The 21,289-nt window shown below is 28.4% G+C and overlaps 1 protein-coding gene across 1 annotated transcript in view; it reads left to right on the top strand.

Moving 5' to 3' along the window:
- The window catches only part of LOC100205418 (rho GTPase-activating protein 15), a 63,572-nt gene extending 51,780 nt beyond the window's left edge, over positions 1–11,792 (top strand). The window contains exons 15-18 of the mRNA XM_065810482.1: positions 2,206–2,283; positions 2,406–2,540; positions 7,500–7,605; positions 11,585–11,792. Coding sequence (XP_065666554.1) covers positions 2,206–2,283; positions 2,406–2,540; positions 7,500–7,605; positions 11,585–11,762 — 497 coding nt within the window. The 3' untranslated portion in view covers positions 11,763–11,792. The remainder of the gene's footprint in view (positions 1–2,205; positions 2,284–2,405; positions 2,541–7,499; positions 7,606–11,584) is intronic.
- The last annotated feature ends 9,497 nt before the right edge of the window (positions 11,793–21,289 follow it).

The raw sequence follows: 21,289 nt of genomic DNA, 5'->3' as shown, positions 1-21,289 counted from the left end.
ATACATAAATGCATGCATACATACATACATATGGTTTATAGTTAAAAAGTACATTTAAATAATTTGACTGTTTAAAAAATTCAAACCAATTTCACTTTAATATTATTTGCAGCAATGTTTTTTTGATATCTTTTCCTATTATATGGTCAAAGAAGAATAAAAAATATTTTTTGGTGCCAATTAACACATTATAAGCGGGTAGTGAAATAGACTAAACAGGTGTGCGTAGCGGGCAAAAATTCGCATAAAACTACGCGTTTGAAATCTAATATGCGGTTCATAAAATAGATGAACTGATGTATACAAAAACATATTTTAATAAAAATTAATAAAACTGCATCAATTTTTTATAATAATATAATATATTGTTTAAAAATATTTACAATTTATATAAAGTAATTATTTTCTAAAAATTGTTTTTAAAACTAATTAACTTATTTAAAACTAATATTTTTGTACTGTGTGGTACTTTTCTGCTTGGTATTCCAGTCAACAGTTGCGCTTTCGACAATACTTGTGGAATGAATTGTTGTTATCATTCTTACGGGTCTTTTTGATTGCCAGCTATGCAATAGAATGTCTTTTCGGCGACGGAACATGGATTCGCCTTTTTTTAAACTTGCATTTTTTAGGCATTCAGGAAGGCCTCTATTCTTGCGTATCGTACCGCAGCTTTGAAATTTGTGTTGCAACAAGACATCGCTTGTTTCGACACTATTATAGTAATTGTCCATGTAGACATAGTGCCACAAGGCGACTGCCATCACCAGCATATATTTTGAAATTGCAAAAACATCCACTCTTTGCTTCACAGACCATTCGTATGAGCAGCCCATATTTGTGGATTTTAGATGCGTTGTACACTTTGAATGATAATCGACCTCGCCACGGTATAATACTTTCGTCTAATGATAATTCTCGTTGCGGCTTATAAACATTCTCAAATTTGGGTAAGAAGTATTCTATAATTGGATGAATTTTTTTAAGCCGGTCTCTTTCATTTTGATCGTTTAAATTGTTGGAAAAATGCCAAGAATACCATATTTGGCAAAAACAATCACGACTCATTACTTCTGCAAAAATTGGGGTTGCAATTGCTCTTTCTGTTGACCAATATTCATTCCTGGTATCTTTGCGAACTTTGCCCATAAGAAGAAGTAATCCCAACATTTTTTTAAATTCTACCGAAGAAACGTCTTTCCATTTTATACTTTTTGCTCTGTCCTTAAACCTGTCAATATTTTGTTGATGGTAACGATTAGTTTCTTCGACCATGTAATCGAATAAATCATCTCCTATAAAAAGTTGAACAACTTCAGCTACACTTTTTGAATCACTTGGTATCACAACAACGCCACTTTGTCCTAAAAATTGTTCTATAATTGGAGGATTGTCATATTCTGACCACTCCACTTCTTCATTCTCACTTTCTTCAGAATCGCTTGGCGGTATGGGTAAAGTCCTACGTCTTCTAGGATGAAAAAGTTCCTCATCACTTTCACACTTGCTTTTAACTTCTGCAATATCGGCATCACTTGCAATTTGCGATAAATTGTCTGCGTAAACTTCACTGTCACTACCACTATCAGAATTTTTTGTGACAAAAATTTTTGTAATAAAAAAATATTTAAAAAAAGATGTTTGATTGTCAAAAGGTCAATAAAAACTGTCTGAAATATTTTTAAAATATCAGTTTAACATTCCTTAATTAATGAATGTTTATATAAAAGAGAAAACGATTAGAGATTGCTTAGTCTATGCATATAAATTATGAGCAATCGAAATGTAAACAATAACATAACAAAATTGATGATTTTTTCATTATCTTTATTATATAAACAAATGTTAAAGAAATTACGTTGAAGAGTCTAAACAAAAAAGTACGAGCTAGTCTTATCAGTTTCATAAGTAAACCAATCGAGTAAAATTAGTTTGTGCCACTTTTAAAGTAAATTCATTCAAACGGGTAAAAATACCCGACCCGCTAATAGACAGCAGTCCGCAAAGCAGGTATTTTTACTCGCCCCGCTTGTAACGTGTTAATAGTTTTTTACAATGTTTATCCTAAAACCATTCTTTTCATAAAAAAAGTTTTTGTAATTGCATTTTACTTGAATTTCTTTATATGCGTCAATTTTGCACTTTTAATAACATAAAAATGTGAAAAAACTTTATTAAAAAATTATTAGCCTTTTTTTCTTTCAGGACTTGATGTGGATGGCATATACAGAGTATCTGGAAATCTTTCAATGATTCAAAAGTTAAGAGTGATGGTTGATCATGGTAATTTAACATAAATAATGATTATTTATTTTATTTAAAAATATTAAAACAATAAAAACTTTCTAAGAAAAAAGAAATTCAAATGAATTTCAATAATTAGATAATTAAACTATATGTTTTAGGTGAAGCAATCGATTACCAGCAACATCAATGGAATGATATCCATCTACTTACAGGTGCTCTCAAGCTTTACTTTCGAGAACTGCCGGAACCATTAATCCCGTTTAATATGTTTGAAAAGTTCATCACTGTTACTAGTTAGTATATATTTAGTTTAATTTAATTTCTGTTTATATATTTTTATATATTTAATATATATTTAGTTTAATTTATTTTTTGTTTGCTTATCATATAAGAGGTTGTCCATAAAGTATGTATGCTCAGAGAGAAGAGGGAGGGGGAATTGTTTATTAATTATTTCTGCAAATAGCTTACAAAAACATATGGTGGAGGGGGGGGAAGGGTTTAATTTTAAAGTACATACACTAATTTAATAAAAGATTCCTAGTTAATGTTTGTTTTTTTAATTTATCACAATTAACAAGTGCTTGTTAATAACTAAATGTTTTTGAATAAATAACAACTTTTATTTAAAAAAACCTTGACCATCACTATAAAATGACTGTTGGAAGGATGGGTGGATGAACTTCCGTTTAAAAAAAAATAGAATGTCATTGATGTTTATAATTTGCCAGCTGACCAATATAAAAAATTAATTTTCTAACTAAAAATTGTAATTTATGTCATTTCTATTAAATTAAATTATATCTAATTATTTTTTGCACATAAAATTAAGATCATCAAAACCAAAGCCTTTAGGGTCATCCAAAAGTACAGGCAGATTTACAAAAAGCATACAAAAATTAATGCCAAGGAAGGGGAATAGGATCAGTAATAAAGTATGTATGCCTTAATTTGAATTCATAATTAATTTTTTTTTCTCAAAATTTTAACTATTTGATTGATTAAAGTGGAGGGGCTCAAAATTTAAAAGTACACATGGCAACAAAGGAAGGGAGGTGGTTAAATATTATTTTCATTGAAATGTTGAAGCAATTTTATTTTATAATGGAATTAGTAATATAAATGAAAAAATAATTTAACTATGTCCCTTCATTAAATATTTTTGTTAAAAATTTTTGTTGTGTGACTAAAGCACAATGGATTTTATGTGTTACAAAGTGAACAGAAATAGTTGAAAAAACTAAATTCTGCTTTCTTAATTGCATAAGTATGCACCAAAAGGCTGTCATTTTTGAATAAGCTATCTTTGCTTAGATTTTTTTTGTGTGCTAGAGACATGATTGTACTAGTGCATCTTAAAGCTTAAATTTAATAAAAAAGATGTCTATCAATAATTATTGATATCAAATTATAACTTGAGAAGTTTTTTACTTACCTTTTCTCTAAAAAATAATTTATATGTTTTTACTTAATTTCAAATATTGTTAATACTAATACTAGGTTCAGATTATTTAGGAGATTTTCTGAGGTATTTTTCTTAAATGGTTACATTTATCTGCAGTTGCTTAGTTAATCCATGTTATATATAAAGCATACAGACAAAGTATTGTATTTTAATTTAGTATCAAATATAATAAAATTTAGTATAAAATATAATAATAAATACTTAGTAAACAATTTTAAGGTTTTTATTTGGCACGATTATTATTTCAATGTATTTATTTAATTATTTCAAAAAAAACCATTTTTTTAATTACTTTAAATTCATGTTTTAAGATTTTATATTAGCTACAACACATGAAACATATTTTAAAAGCAAAATGAATATAAATGGGTTATTAATAAGGCTGTTAATCATCTTGGGAAAAAAATTCAAAGTTTAGATTGCATAATAACTGTAAAAAAAAAATATATATATATATATATAATACTACAAAAACTAGCATGCTCTCTATTGATATTATATCAATAAAGAGATCAGATTTTTTAATTTTATGAATTAATTTTCCAAGTGCAGTTTTTTTTTTTTTTTTTTGTCATGTCTCACTATTTTTATTTGTTAAGTCTTGCATACTTTTAAATCCCAATTTGCCTACAGCTTCAAGTGTGATATCTAATATAACATTGAAGGTTGTTTCAAGCATCTAAAAGCATCCAATAACTCCTTGTAAAAATAAATGCCATGGAAAAGTAAAAAACACACAAAATATTTATTTTTTACAAATGGGAACTATGTATTAATCACTGGTAGTGTATCCAATACAGAGACTTCCGGTTTTTATCAAGTACTGAAATACCGGTATTGGGTTGGCTCAATACCAGTATTGGATATATAATAATATTTAAGAACTTTTTCTCAATTTTGCTTAAAAAAAGTATAATAATAATAAAGCATTGCTAGTTTAAGCACAAATAAAATCACAAATAAAATGGACAAAATAAAGTTTTACTCGAAGCTTGCTGTCTCCACGTTAGCAAGTTGCTTTAAGTCTTTGAATATATGCCGCATCCTACAGACTTTATAAATATTATTTGTTTTTTAAAATAAGCGTTTATCATCAATGGTATTTTCCTATAAATTTTATAGGAAGCTAAACATAAGAATATTTTTTACAAAGCGCGAGAAATTTAAGTTTTTTGCGATACACTCTTAAATATAATAAATATATAAAAAATATATTGATCACCTTATTATATATTCTGACTCTTTTTCTTTAGAGATATTTTTAAATTTATTTTTAGAAAATATTGATAATTATAATGATAATTTAGTGCAAATTGATAAATTTTGATGATTTGCATATGAATATAAAGGTAATTTTGTATTTTGCATTTGGATTTTGATAGCTAAACGATTTAAATGTTGGCAACTCCATATCGATTTGAAACTCACTAAAACAAGATAAAGAAAACCTGTATTGATAAAAAAAACGAAATAGTTGACAATTGTATCAGCTATGAAAATTTGAATTTTGGTATGGCTAAAACTCCCCAATATCTCATTATAGATTTTAATTATAAGTTTACTATTTAATTTTGTATAATCATTAAATTAAAAACGCGAAGTATATTTTTGTGTCTTTTTTATAGAATTTACACAAATTTACAGACAATTTTTTATTAATTAAAGCAATAAATAATGTTTTATGGCAATAGATCAAGACAGAGGGCGATTAAAATTGTCAATGTATTGCAGCGCAAGTTAAAAAACATATTATATTTAATATTTCCCAATTTATATGTTTTATTTAGCAAGTATTTTGCATTAAAACCTGTCTCTTAACATTACAAATTAAAAAATTGACAATAAAAAGTTTTTCATTAAACAATTTTAAAATTGACTAAATAATAATACACTTTTTTGCAATAATTGTTCAATTTTAAAGATAAAATAAAGTAATCAATTCATATTTTACAGAATAAATTTCATTAAATATATTCTCGCTTGATTAAATAAGAATTTTGAGAATATTTGTAGCTGATAAAAAGGTTAGCAAATAAATGCTGTTAAACTTTTAGCTTCTATAACTTTTATAAAATAATTATTTAACATTTTTTTAAATATTTTTTTAAAACATTTTTATAACATTTTTAACAAAATAATTTTTTTAACATTTTTAATTTTTTTAAGTCTTTATAAAGATAATAATCATTTTAAAACATAAATATAACACAAAAATAATTTTTAGCAATAGACAAGTTTAAAATATCTGAAATATTTTATTAATATTTTTAATGTGAGCTTTAAGAAATTTAGAAAATAAAATAACTCAAGAAATTCTACAGTAATTTAAGATGAAAAAAAAAGTACTTTTAAGTAATAATAACTAAGCAATTTCTTTAGTAGTCTGTAATGGGAAAAAAAAAATTCTATAGTTTCATAAAAAAAAGAATTTTTAGGTTTCTTATTAAAATTCTTCAATGACGTCATATACTAAAACTCTTTGGATTTAAATTCGCTTGAATAAATTATTAAGTCTGCTTATATACTGGTGTGACAAATAAGCTTATATTATTAAAGTTAAATAAATTATTAGCTTATTTGTCACACTAGTTAAACTGAGAAAGTTGCTAAAAGCTTGTGGGTTTGTTGCTCCAAATCAACAATGACAATTGGAAATATTGTAGTCAAATACAAACACAATTAGAGAGATGTATCCAAGTTCACTCATCTTGGATTGCAAACAATGCAATTTCAGAGGTAAGTGTAAACACTTATATTGAAGGTGAATTTTTTTGATGGAGTTTATGCTGGATTTCAATGAAGACATTGTGTGCAACACTATTGTTAGTGATAAATAACTTTGGAGACACAGATTTAGCTATTGAATTGAAGGCCAAGTTGGTACAATGGATAAAGTAGCCTCTAACAACTTTTTATAGCTTGCTTCACTATCTGCATGAAGGACATCAATAATACGAGAATTAAATCCAGCACTGTTATTTGAGCACCTAGGAAAATCACCAAATGCTTGACTGAATAAGAAAATTAATCAGTGAGCATACCTCTCTCTTCCACCAGTGTTTGATCTGATTGCGATTGTTGACTTCATTGCAAATTTATCATAAAAAGAAATACTTGTCATGGCAATTTTAAATGATAAGGAATTTGAAATTAAAAGAGAAGATTAAAAGTTTTCAAAAATTTATCAGAAACAATCCGTAAAAAGATGGTAGTTTTCAACAAAGGTGGAACTTGTGGAGTATATTTGCAAAACTCATACAAATGCTTGAAAACTGCAAAGTCAAAAAGTGTTGAATCGAGATATAGGTTTCAGCAAGTGGCAATATTGTGGCAAAATTATGATGAATCTCTGGAGGACGTCACTCTAAGTGACCTTTGTTTACTACTGTCATGTTTTTGGCATAAGAGAAATAACCATGAAATAAAAAAGTCTTAAACTTTTGTATAAAAGAAAATTTTTTATTGAGCCACTGTAAATTTTTACTATTTGCTTATGATTTTAATCATAGTTTAATTTTTTTTTAAATACTGATGTTTAAAATACAGAGAGTTTAAAATACTAAAAGTTTAAAATACTAAGAAAATTTAAATACAGATGTTATACCAGTATTGAAATTATTCAGTACTAAAATACCAGTATTAAAAATGATATCAGTGTTGGATGCACTAATTGAAAACAATTGAAAAAGAAGCTAAAATTTAATTTTTTATAACTTAAAAGAAAAGTCAATTTTTATTTGGTTGTTTAATAAATGTTTCTTAATCTATAAATATTTTTTTGTTTCAGAAAGTCCTTTCAAAGGTGAAAAAACATCGATGATCAAAAAACTAATCTTAGAAATGCCAAAAGAAAACGCTGAAACACTTCATCTATTAATTATTCATTTAAAAAAGTAAGCAATGTTTACAATCTTTATTTTAAAATGAAATCAAAATAACAACATTCATTTTTAAAATTATTGTTACAAAATTTCATAACAATTAATGGAATAAATGTTTGCTATTTTTTACATGCTATAGCCTATTAAAAATATACAGTATATAGTGTAAATATAATTTAAATGATAGTTATATATTGTATAATTTAAATAATAGTTATATATTATATAATGAAACTATACTATTAAATACAGAAGTACACTTAATAACAAAGCGGAAGCTGTGATTATGGTCAAGTTTGTAAACTTTTTATAGTTATTTTCTTTGTTGAAGTACCGCAATTAAAAAAACTCATTCCTGATCTGCAAAATAGCTTAATGCCAGACCATTCATTTGGTTCATTTATTCAGTTGTAAAACATCACTTAAACTTCTTCATAATGTCATATTTAAATAAGAAAATGACATTTTAGAAACCCATTCAAACCATGCAAGATCACAAGATTAGAAGCAATAATGAACGTCAAACTTGAATAAAAAAGCATACATTTGGTTTAAAAACTTAATGCATTAACTTAATGCATTCTACACAAGTTGTGTTGACATAGGTAAAAAATTATCTTGAAAAAAGTAGTTTTCAACTAATTCAAATATATCATGACTTTCTGTATCAAGCTCTTTACTTGTGTTGATTGAGTTAAGGTGTTGTATTAGTTGTGTTTCTGCAATCTTATTTCTTTATAACTTAAGGTCTAAAAATGCAACAACAACAAATGCTACTGTATTCGGAATAAACATGAAAACATGAAGATAGGAGAGAGTTTCTAAAAGTTTGAAGTGCAGGAGAAAAAACTAGATAAATAAAAATTTTTAGAGCATGCAGGGGCAGGTACAGTAAAAGGATGAGACTTTGCTGAATGGCGATTCAAGTGAGAATAAGTTATGGTTAATGTAACTAGTGATGATAGCTCCTTTTAACAGCAACCATAATAGTATTTGTAAAAAAGAGAAAAAGATGCAACTTTATGATGATAGGAGATTGGCTCAAACTTGGCTGATAAAGCAGGTCCAACTATGTTTACTAAATGTTTTTGGACCTTGACTAGAAGAAAAAGAGGATCATTAGAAGAACTAGCCCTAATATGACAGCAGTATTCCATAGAAGAACGAGTAAGAGATTTGTAGAGCTAGAGAATGGAATCAGGAGTAAGAAAATGGAAAACATGATAAAGAGAAGCAATTTTAGCAGATGCTAACTTAGCAATCGATTGTATATATTGTTTCCATGATAGGTCAGTAGTGAACAATCCAAGAAGACGTAAATAAGAGGACTCAGTGAAAGGGTTGACATTCATTAATATATAGGAATGTTGACAATATTGCGATAGTTGTTTTCAGTAAATAACTAATAACTAGCTAGGGTCAGAGACAAGACACAAATCAAGGAGTGAAGGTAAATGAGTCACAAATTTAACTACCTGAGTAAGAGATGACACTGACACTGCCAAAAGTATCATCTCTTAAATTATTTGGTTCTAACACCAATGACTCTACCAGCAGGGTCAGTGGTGTTAGAGTCAAACCATTTAGTGTGATGAGCATTAAATTCACCAATAACAACAATATTGGCAGAGGGGTAAAGAGAGTGCATAGTCATTTTGATCAGAATGTATATATAAAAGAGTGCAGTCTTAAGAAGAAGGAAAATGATATAGAACAATAGAAAGGTGATAGAATGAAGAGGTGGTAAGCGAAAGCGCATAAAAGAATTATCAAAGGATTCAAACCTGATTTCTTGATAAATAGGTTAATTGATGCTTAAGTATAACGGGTGATGCGGAAGTTATCGGACAAATCCTAATTTCATTATTTGAGCATAATAATTAGTTTTTGTGGTTTTATGCGTAGGCATATACGTTCTATAAAATATAAACTTTATTATTTGAAACACAATAATTTAAAATGAGGTTAAATGCAGCTGAACGAGAATCTTTTCGAAAGCGACTAAAAATGTTTTTTGTAAATAAACCTAATATTAAAAAAAAAAAAATTGTAAATCATTTTGAAAAGGAAGGATTTGCTCGAAGTACAATATATGATAACCTAAAAAGACTTGAAACTGTTCAATCGTTTTCTGATAGAAAGCACCCTGGTCGTCCGACATCCTGGACTAGAGAAAAGAAAACCGAATTAACCGAAACTTGTCAACAATCGAAAAGGGGTCAGTCAGAGAAAAATAGGTATTAAATTCGGTGTAAATCAATCGACAATTGGTCGTCAGTTAAAAAAAATGAATATTAAATATAGAAAACGTGAAAAGACTCCAAAATACACTATAGAACAACAAATAAAGGCAAAGAAAAGAAGCAGGAAACTAGTTAACCAACTCTATAACACAAAATCGCTTCTAGTCATCGATGACGAAAAATACTTTTGTTTTGCAGGGGACAACATGCCTGGAAATTCTGGATACTACACAAACAACAAAAAGACATGCCCAGAAAGTGTTCGTTTTATAGGAAAAGAGAAATTTCCAAAAAAATTAATAATGTGGATAGCCATATCTGACTGTGGTATGTCCGAGCCATTGTTTCGCACTTCCAAGGCTGTAGCAATCAATTCATCAATCTATATTAATTAATGTTTAGAAAAATGACTTCTTCTATTTATTCACAAGTATCATGGTGACTTTAACTATTTATTTTGGCCAGATTTAGCAAGTTCTCATTATTCTAAAGATTCTCTAAATTGGATGTACCAATATGTCTATTACGTTGATAAAGAATCCAATTCCCCAAATGTGCCTCAAGCACGACCAATTGAACATTTTTGGGGACATGTGGCACAGAAGGTTTACGAGGGAGATTGGCAAGCTTCAACAGAGTAAGTTTTGATTGATCGCATTAAACTAAAACTACAAGAAATTGATTTAAACTTTTTACAGTCGCATATGAAAGGCGTCAGAGCAAAATTGAGATCAATTGCAGATGGTGGTGTTTTTTCATATAAAAAATAATATATTTTTATTAAAAGATAAATGCTTTATTTTAAAAAAATATAATAGTAGTTTGTTTTTTTATTTATAAATAAGTTATTGACGTTTTTATTTTGTCCGATACTTCCGCATCACCTGTTATCCCCAACCCAAGCATGTGACTATTGGAATCTTTTCATATCAAAGGATAGTAGCCATCGTTACTGAGATCAGAAAAAGGAATACCCAAATTAAAATTAGTCTCACAAAGAACAAGCAAGTCTGGTGAATTTAGCAAGAGTTAAAATTCAGCTGATGGAAACTTACTTTCAAGACCACGTATTTTGATGTAAAGATTTATTGAAAAATTGAGGGGGTAGTGAGGTGAAAGATATATTGAAAGAGTGAGGTGGTGGAGATGGTTTTTTATGTTTAATATTTTATAATAAAAGATCATTAAAGTCAGTAAACTCAAGAAGATTCATCATCCTAGGCAGGAAACAATGTAATACAGGTTTACATCTACGTCAGCCTAATAGATGAAAAAGCGGGTTTGAGGTTGGTCAACAGAATTATTCAGCTTACCCCTAAAATCTTTTTAAAGATTTTATCGAGATTAGTATTTTTATCGTAATTCTATCTCTTTACTCCACCAAGAGCTATTACTTAACTGTTAACTTTAAACTTAACTGTTACCAAAAAATTAAGCATGTAATAATTTTTTAGAAGAAAAGTCCTTGAACTTATAGATCTATTTTTAATAAAAGTAAAAAACAATAAAATTGTTCCAGAAAATAAAATCGTTTTCCAGAATGGTTCTGAATTTCAATAATTGTTTTGTATTTTTTGGCGGAAACCCTGGCGATAATCAACTAAATATTATGTCCTGTACACCACTAAACATCCGGTACACAACTAAATGTTTTAGTGGTGTACCAGACACCACTAAAGTTACTTAATTGAACTTAGTGAAAAAGATAACTACTTTTGACTATATTATTTTAAATAATTTTTAAATAGGGTTATGAAGCATAGTGCTACAAATCGAATGCAATCTCAAAATTTAAGCATCATATTTGGACCAACTCTTCTATGGCCTGAGCATGAAGGCTTGGATATGACGACGACTACAGTGTATCAAAGTCTGATAATTGAATTACTTCTTCTCGATTGTGACAATATATTTAGTGTTTTATAGAATAAAACATATAATTAATGTCGAAAATAATTTTTATTTTGGTCGGAATTCATATAATACGCTTACAGTTAGTATATACGGTTGGTAATCAATTGGACCAATTAATGTATTATCATGGTCTAACGTTACCAGATTTCATGTATAGTTAATATTTTGTAAATTATGTACAGATTTTTTTAAATATGCTTTATGAATTTGATTTATGGGAGAATATATTGTCTTAACAACGAATCACACGTTTAAAAAACATATATGCATATACGCTGTCGTTTATATATGTTTGTTTATGTAATATATATATATATATATATATATATATATATATATATATATATATATATATATATATATATATATATATATATATATATATATATATATATATATATATATATATATATATATATATATATATATATATTACATAGTCTGTGTATGTTGTTTAATACAAATTTATAGTAAGGTTAATTTTTATCTTTTTTTAATGTCTTGTATACTTTTTTTATGCTTTTTTGTAACAATTTTTTTTTTCTGTAAGATTTCTGCTGAAAAGTTCAAATTTTAAGAAAACTCTCCCTAATTTTTTTAAAATTTTCGTTTCTTTTTTTGTTTTTTTTTCTTTCGGTTTGTGTGCTTTGTGTTCGTTTCTTTTTGTTTTTTCCTTATATTTTTTATTTTACTTGAAATTTTAGAGAGTTTAGTAGAATTTAGTGTTTAATTTTATTCAATATTTATAACTTTTTTTTCCTTGCCTTTTTCTTTTCGCTTTTTTATTTTATAATTTGCTGAGTTTTTCCTAATTGATATAAGTAAACCTAAAATAAATTTTCTTTTTTCGACAAAAAAAATTTGTTGGAAATAAATTATCAAATATTATCTTTCGTTTTCTTTAAATCTTTACTGCGTATTGCATGTCTGCATACTGTGCACAACATGCAAACATCGCTACAACTGTGAAAATATGAGTTAAGGCCCGTTTCCACTCATCCATTTTTCTACTGGAACGGGAAAAGGAAACGTAATCAGGTAAGCATGCGTAGTATAAATTTTAAATTGTTCGAAGCGAAGCCATACATGCTCACGTGATTATTTTTCCTATTCTTTTCCCGTTTCTGTAGAAATACGGGTGAGTGAAAACTGGCCTTCAAAAAGGAATTGAAATATAAACTTAAGAATAACTTCCAAATGTAAACAAAATTATTACCGCAGTGTGTGTTCTGAGGGTGATTCACCCCGCGGTTTACGAAATTTTGTCGGTAAAACAATAGTTTGGTAATATATACTGTGTTGTTGAACGAGTTTTAGGTTTAAAGATATTCTATAGTAAAACAGTCTCGTAGCTCGTAATATGTTGTAGGCTTATGTCTAGAAAATTTGTTAAAAAACTGGCACATCTGTCTTGATTAAATAGAGTGATTTAAACAAAAACAATTGCATAAAAAATAGTTATGCGAGAGTTATATAATTTATGCAGTCGTTGTTAATTCTAGGATTAAAGCACGCAACCCGAGAATCGTGATGCTAGAATTATATTGTTTTATCTCCACTTTTTGAAAAAAATGAGTTATTAATAGTGTTATGTACCTCAGAACAATGTTTTTCTACTGTATTGAAACCTAAGTTGAAAGTAAAAAAGTTGCGGGGAAAACATAAGTTGTAATAATGTTCTTATATGCCGTATATAATGTTCTTATATGCCTAAAGTTTTTATTTTTCAAATCGTTTTATCTCAAAACTCAAAGAAGTGGAGATAGAACAAGATAATTCTAACGTTGCGAAGTGTTAATAAAAATGATGACAGATAATAAAATTAAGTAGAACAGTAAAAAAATATCCAACAAAAGATTTTGAATGATTCATGTTATTTGTATCGGAAATCTGACTTAGGTTTAAAGGGTAAACTAGTATATCTAACTATAAAAACAAACACAATGCAATAATAATTGACAATTAATATTTAAAAAAATCGATCATTGCATTTCTTCTTCTTCTTTCCCTACTGTATTTGGTTTAGTATCTCGTTCGTGATGTGAGGTGGACAAATTTTCATAGAACCTATGAAAAATATTGGGAAATAAAGGAAAAAGTGGAATCAAATCAATTATGTTTTCTTTTGAAATTGACGAAGGGATGACTGGATGTAACTGGAATAATGGATATGGTGGCTGATCCTCTTTGTTTTATGTTCAGTGAATTAAAAGCTAAATTTATATCTAAAGAGTCTTTTAGTAAAATAACTTTAAAGTCATTTTCGTACCGCAACCTTTGTTATTCTAAACCATTTAGTCTGCTCGTCCATCTGTATTTTTGTTTCTTAAAATAGCTAATTTTTTAATAATAAAAAAAAATTAATAAAAAACTTGTGTCCTTTTGAAGTAGGTATCATGATTATGTGATCGATACTATCGAGTTGTAAGTTTTAAATTTTCCGAATAAACATGGCTGTTACATCGGAATTTGAACTTCGTCCTAAACTTTTATCGCAATAGAAAATGACGTGTTATGAAAAAGTCGGAGTGATTGTCTGTAAATGCTTGTACAAGTAGAAATATATTTAATTTGCAACTCTGTTTCATACCAAATGTAACAGACAGCCTTTCCTGTTTAATTGTCGTGTTCAGTGACGTTGTACGTCCAAAGCTGACATTTATAAAATGCAACTGAAGAACTTAACACTGGGGTTATGAGACATTGTTGAAGGTGTGTCAAATGTGAATGTTTATACAGATTCCTTATTCTTGCTAAGCTGAGTGTCAATATTTTTGTCACTGTAAGCCTCGTTTTCTTGCATTTTATGATGTCCATATTGGGATATTATCTATTCCCTATCTTCGGCTAATTTAGTTTTTTTAAATGGTAAAATTGACTTGGTAAACTGACTTTGTAAACTGAAAAAAACTTAAAAAAGGAAAATGGGTGTGATAATAATAAAAAAAAAAAAAGAAAAAAAAATTAATTTATGAGATTCTTAACTATAATTTTTTTTTGAATGTTGTTTTTTAAAGATATTGTTTTTATGAGATTCCTTATACAATTTATACATTTTTTTAAGTGTTAAGTGCCTAAGTAAATATTTATTTGAAGTACTCATTCTATAGTAATGTTTTTTATTAGCTCCACAATAGATGATTCCTGAGAAGATTTGTTATTATGTATCATAGAAGTAGAGTTAACATTCACAGGTAGTTCGAAAATTGGATCTTGAACAGAATTGTCATTTTTTCAAAACAAAACAAAAAAAAGAAATTAGATTCTTTAGAAAAATTTTGAAAACTATTTTCCATTTGGCTCATTGATTATATGTTAAAATTCTTCCGTACATAAAATGACATCCGCTTGAGTCTCATGCACATACAATTCTATTTAAGAATAATACATAAATCAATTTCTTTAATGATATTCCTAAAAAATATGTAAAGTGTATAATATCTATTTAAAAAAATATTAATATGCAATAAAACTCATCGTTTTTATTTTAATTTTGATTTTCATTACGTAGTAGTGATAATTTCATTTCTTTTCACCTATTCACACTCATTTTCTTTTTTAAATTATTTTGTAAACACAATACTGGTTTGTACTGGTTTTATTAGGTCATTGTAAGAGTAAAGTTTAAACATGTTTCCCTTCATTATACAGGCAAAAACCTGCGAGTGATTCCGTCCTTAAAACATAAATCAGCTAATAATAATATTTAGGGTTTATTTGTAATATATATACAAAGGCGCCGAGAGCCGTCACGCCGCCTGGGATAGCAACCATGATTGGCGCCCTTATTTATCAAAATTTTTGCTATATTATAGATAAAAGATTTTTTGTTTTAGGTACTTTCTTTTCATTTGGCGCCCCTAGGATATCCTAGGGGAGTTATATATATATATATATATATATATATATATATATATATATATATATATATATATATATATATATATATATATATATATATATATATATATATATATATATATATATATATATATATATATATATATATATATATATATACTATTTTCAAGCCTTTTGTTGTTTTTTACTTTTCACTTTGAACTTCATTTTATGAATATCATATTCAAAAAAATCTCTTTTTCCAGTTTATTATCTGATAAATAGTTCTTTCGCACCGTTTCCTTTTATTTTTGACACAAGCATAACATAAGTTGAGAATAACCTAATATTTTGAAATATTGTAGATATTTACAACAAAGTTTACTTTTTTTACAAATCAGTATTGTTTCAGTAATATTTTTTAATTGCTAAGTTAAAAAATATCACAGTTAAGTTACCACATAAATGACAAAACATTTTAAGAGAGTTTTGTTTTATTAAAATTACATCGGTTAAATACTGGATTAACTGAGAGAAATCTTTTAAAACGATTGTCATCAAAATTACAATAATAAACTTTTTTATATATAGTTATATATCGTTATTCATAAACTTAAAAAAAATCATTTTGAAAAAAAACATTTACCTAAAAAAAAGGGTTTATTTAAAAAGACAGAGGTTTAAAGAAGATGAGAATGGCTGGAGTCACCACAATCTTTTCATAGAGCCATCATTTGGTTTTTAATAAGATAAATTATCGACTTTAATTTTGCAAAAACATTAAAGAATCATTAAAGAAGTTAGGAGTGAGCCGAGTATTAAACCTTTTAGAATTCGAATCGAAATCAAAAATTTATCAGAATCCGGATTTGCTTTCATATTGTTTTCGATCAGTAAGAAAGCCGTTAAATGACGAGATCTAGGTATTTCTTAACAAATTTGACGCAGCACTATGAGTCATTAAACGATAGCCACATTCGATTTATTGGAAATGTGGGGTATAAGTGGTTATAGTATTTATACAACTTAGATGGTAGCCATATATGGTCCACATGTTGTTATAATACTTGAATACTTAAGTATTGTCCATACAATAGCCACAAATGACCCACATCTACGCAATCTCATAAATCAATTGTGGCTGTTACATGTAGCGTGCATCAAATTTTATTGTAAGGTTATGATTTAACGTTGTTGCTTGTTGTCAATCTTACAGTTTATCAGAGTTTATTGTCAACTTTATAACATTAAAATTTATTAATTATTTGAATGATTAGAAATATGTTTTTCACATTTTGAATAAAAAAAAAACAATTATTTTTTTAATGATAAATTGTGAGATATGGATAAAACAACATTTTAATGCTATTTTTGAAACCAGCAAAAAAACAAACAAAAAAAACATTATAAAATTTATACAACTTAGATTTGAACTTTTGATTCTAGTTTTTGTCAAGAAGAATTATTTGTCAGAAAAAATAAATATTCTTACCCCAAGATATTAAGAATGAACAATTCTTAATAAAAAAATTACTTTTTCAAATAAATTTTTTTTTTTTGAAAACTTAATAAAAAGGTTTAAAATAATTAAACTTTTTTTTTTTTTTTAGTACAACTACAATGTAACAAGTAAACATTTCAAAATAACAAATTGATGGTAGAAATGTTTTAAATAAATAAATATCATAAGCATAAAGTCTAAAATAAACAAAATGAGTATCCAAGAAACAGTCGTATACAACTTCGATATAAAATGACATAAATAAACAAAAAATTTCAAGAGAGAAAAAAGTTTGAAATTACCTATACGTAGTTAAAGAGATAAAATTACTCACGTAAAATACGTAGTCAAAGAGCTCGCAGAAGGCTGAAATCAATCTTATCATCGAGTACCATTGCACTAGACGTGTAGTACACATAAACAAGTCAGTTCACTTTGTAATTGATGTAAATTTAGAAAATTTTATCATAAAAGTTATTTTTATACTTTAAATTAAAAGATAAAAAATAAGTACTCAATGGAGTAAAAAACAAAAACTTAATTTGGTTTGAATGTTATTTGTCAAACAGGACACCGCTCAAAATTTATAAAATTAATGAAACATTAAAACAAGTTACGTACGGTCCAAAAAATCAATCTTAGAAGCAATAGTATTTTTATTTTATATAAATGATTTATACTTATCATATATTTTAATTTTTATATTGTTTGCACACAACTCAATTCTTTTTTATTTTGAAAAATACCTGAAAGTTCTCTTTAATATATTTAATGAAAAGTTATTAAATATAATTGATTGATTTAATAGCCTCTCGTAGAATGTAGAAACTTAACTTATTTTATTTTACAAATCTAGTAATGGTGATAATGCTCCTCTAAAATTAACCAATCTCCTAATTGATAAAACAATTGTTAAAAAGAAGTTAACTGTTGCTTTTCTGGGAGTAATATTAGATGAAAGCTTCTCATAGAAGTCTCATATAAAATATATTGAAAGTAAAATATCGAGTAATGTTTCGAGACTATTTAGAGCTAAGTCATTTCATAATAAAGAAAGACGGAGCAAGATGGCAAACGTTTTGAGTACCTTTAATTTTTGAAAACTGTCAGTCATGGAAGAAAAATTTTTTTTGAGTATGTATGTTTTATCATAATGGTTCATTGCATGCATGAGTTTTCAGTTTCCAAGTAGAAAAGTTTGTAATTGTAAAAAATAAAATTTCAAGTAAATAATAAAGTTCAAAAAGAGAATGTTAAAGCCTATGTATTGCCTATATATAAATTTAAAAAATTCTATACTTTTTTCTGAAACCTAAATAAACTTAAATAACACCTGATGACTAAAAAATGAGACAAAATTTAAATCAATTTATGTATGCTATTCATAATCATGAAATTGAAATAAATTAGTATATTTATAGGGAATTTAATACTCTATTAAAATTATATTATATTTTTAAAATATTAATTAAAATGACTCCGTATAAAACAAGTTTGCAAGAAGACCTAAGAAAACGCATTTGCCTATTTAGAAATTCGCATCTGGAAAAGCCAAAAATCTTCACAGTATAACACTTTCTAGATAAAGGAGCATCGAAAGCGACCATGTATGGTGCTCTAGAACGTGTAGACAATAATTTAGGCTATCAACGAAAAAAAGGAAGCGGTCCAAAGGCGAAAAAAATGGACAAAAAGCACATAGACCAATTGAAAAAGGCATTTGATCATCATCACGGTGTTTCACAACGTCAAGTAGCTCGAAGATTCGATTGTGACCAATCGTATATAGCTAAAATTCGTGAAAACAAGACGAATATTAGATATTATAAGAAGAAAAAGATTCCACATCGAAGCGAAAGCTAACTAGCTCGAATCAAACCTTTTTGTCGGCATATATATCGCATTGTTAGGAATTTTGATTTTGTCATGAATGACGAATCATATTTCACATATGCGAATACAACATTGGCTGGCAACGATGGCTTCTATTCTAGCGACGTGTCATCTGCAACTAGGGACGTCAAATTAAAAAGAAAGAAGAAGTACGAGGAAAAGGTGCTAGTCTCTTTGATTATATCGCCCAAAGGGACTTCAAAGTCAATGTTTTTTGAAAATGGACAGGCAATCAACAAACAAGCATACATCAGATGTCTCCGCAAGCGGTTAATACCCTTCATTGATGAGCATTATAAAAATGAAGAGTACTTGTTCTGGCCAGATTTAGCTAGCTCGCACTATGCAAATGAAGTGGTTTTTTTTTTCGATGCCAATAACATCAAATACCTGCCAAAGGTAAAACATCCACCCAATGTACCAGAAGCTCGACCAACTAAGGACTTTTGGGGTCAGTTGAAACGCTTAGTCTAGGATAATTGGCAAGCAACAAGCATTCCTCAACTCAAATGGCGTATCGAGAATTGTCTTAACAAAATGGATCCGGAAGTGGCAAAACGTTATGCCTCAATGACTTGAGTTCGTCTTGGTCGAATTGCTTTTAATGATGTTATTGAAAACTAATAAATATATTTTTTTAAATATCATATAATTGTTTATAAATTTATTTCAAATTGAAATTGATAGCTATGTAGCTATGGCTATAATAATAATTTTAAAGTTGTCTCATTTTTTAGTCATCAGGTGTTACAATTAAAGAATACAAGCGGACCAAGGATCAATCTTTGAGAAACTCCGCTTTTTTTAATATTCTGCACCGAAATAATGCTTATCATACCATCATAATGTGTTTCCTTTACTTTAAATTCTGAAATGCGTTCATGGGTCAGACTAATACTGCGATATTTGTCTCTCATATCGACACGTATTTGATTCCAAAGGAATAGAATTGCATCAGTAATGGGCCTTGCAACTCAATCTTGAGTAACAATATGTATTTGTAAAAAAATTCTTTGCAAACTGGACAAAACTTTCCTTTGATTTTCACGTTGTACACAAATGTTTTACTTTTTATTTGCGGGGTTTGAGTTGAGCGTAAAGTAGTATCACCTGAGTTTTTTTTTTCTACGCTGAACTGTCCTAGCTTGTTCATTTTTGGTTTTCAACATATATAAACTGTTCTACATTGCATTTTATGTTTCATTGTCAATACGCAAACTTCATTTTAGGGGGCAGTAGCACACTAGTTCATGAGGATCAGGTTTTATCAGAAAAAAGATTACCTTTTTAGTTTGTGTAATCTTTACCTTTTACTCTTGCTTTATTAATGGCATTACGTTTATACGTATTTATCTTTACAACACCTTGTTTTCATTTTGCTTCACGTTTATCATCAGAACTTTTACTATGCATTTTTTAAACCAAATAATCATAAAACATGTTTAAACACTGTTGTAAAACATGTCTTCAAGCCGCAAGGGATGAATTAGAGTTTCGTATTTGAGAATAATGACTTTATGTGCTTATTTTTATTAGGTTGCTGCAAAAATAATCTCGTTTTTCAACCGTTAACTTTGAACAAACATAACTCGGCATAGAATAAACTTTATTAATCGAAATAAGAACCATTACAATCAACACATTTTTGCCAACGAGAAACAAGTTTATTTATGCCGGTAGCGTAAAATTCCGAAGTCCTGGAAGCGATGAAGTCATCAAAGGTCGTTTTGACATCGTCTCGGCTTTTGAAGCATTTCTCGTGGAGGAAGTTGTCGAGATGCTTGAAAAAGTGGTAGTCGGTGGGCGAGAGGTCCGGTGAGTATGGTGGATGAGGCAGAGTTTCGTAGCCCAATGCGTTCAACTTCTGCAGGGTCGGTTGTTCGACGTGCGGCCGGGCGTTGTCGTGGAGGAGAATTGGTCCCTTCATATTGACCAATCTCGGGCACATATATCGGAGCTTTTGATGCATTTCGTCGATTTGCTGGCAGTACTTCTCTGCCGTAATCGTCTCGCCAGGATTCAGGAAGCTGTGATGGATGAGACCGGCTGCAGACCACCAAACAGTCACCATAACCTTCTTTTGGTGGAGATTCGGCTTCGGGAAGTGCTGTGGGGCCTCATCGCGGTCCAACCACTGCGCGGAACGTCGTCGGTTGTCGTAGAGGATCCATTTCTCATCACACGTCACGATCCGGTCAAGAAACGGATCGTTTTTCTTGCGCAGAAGAAGGGCAGACGATACCTCAAAACGACGATTTTTTTGATTTTCGTTCAGTTCGTGCGGCACCCATTTGCTAAGCTTTTT

Source organism: Hydra vulgaris, chromosome 11 (genome assembly GCF_038396675.1).
Source record: "Hydra vulgaris chromosome 11, alternate assembly HydraT2T_AEP".
Lineage (NCBI taxonomy): Eukaryota > Metazoa > Cnidaria > Hydrozoa > Anthoathecata > Hydridae > Hydra > Hydra vulgaris.
The sequence above is the reverse complement of the archived record's forward strand: the minus strand, read 5'-3'. Positions and strand labels throughout refer to the sequence as shown.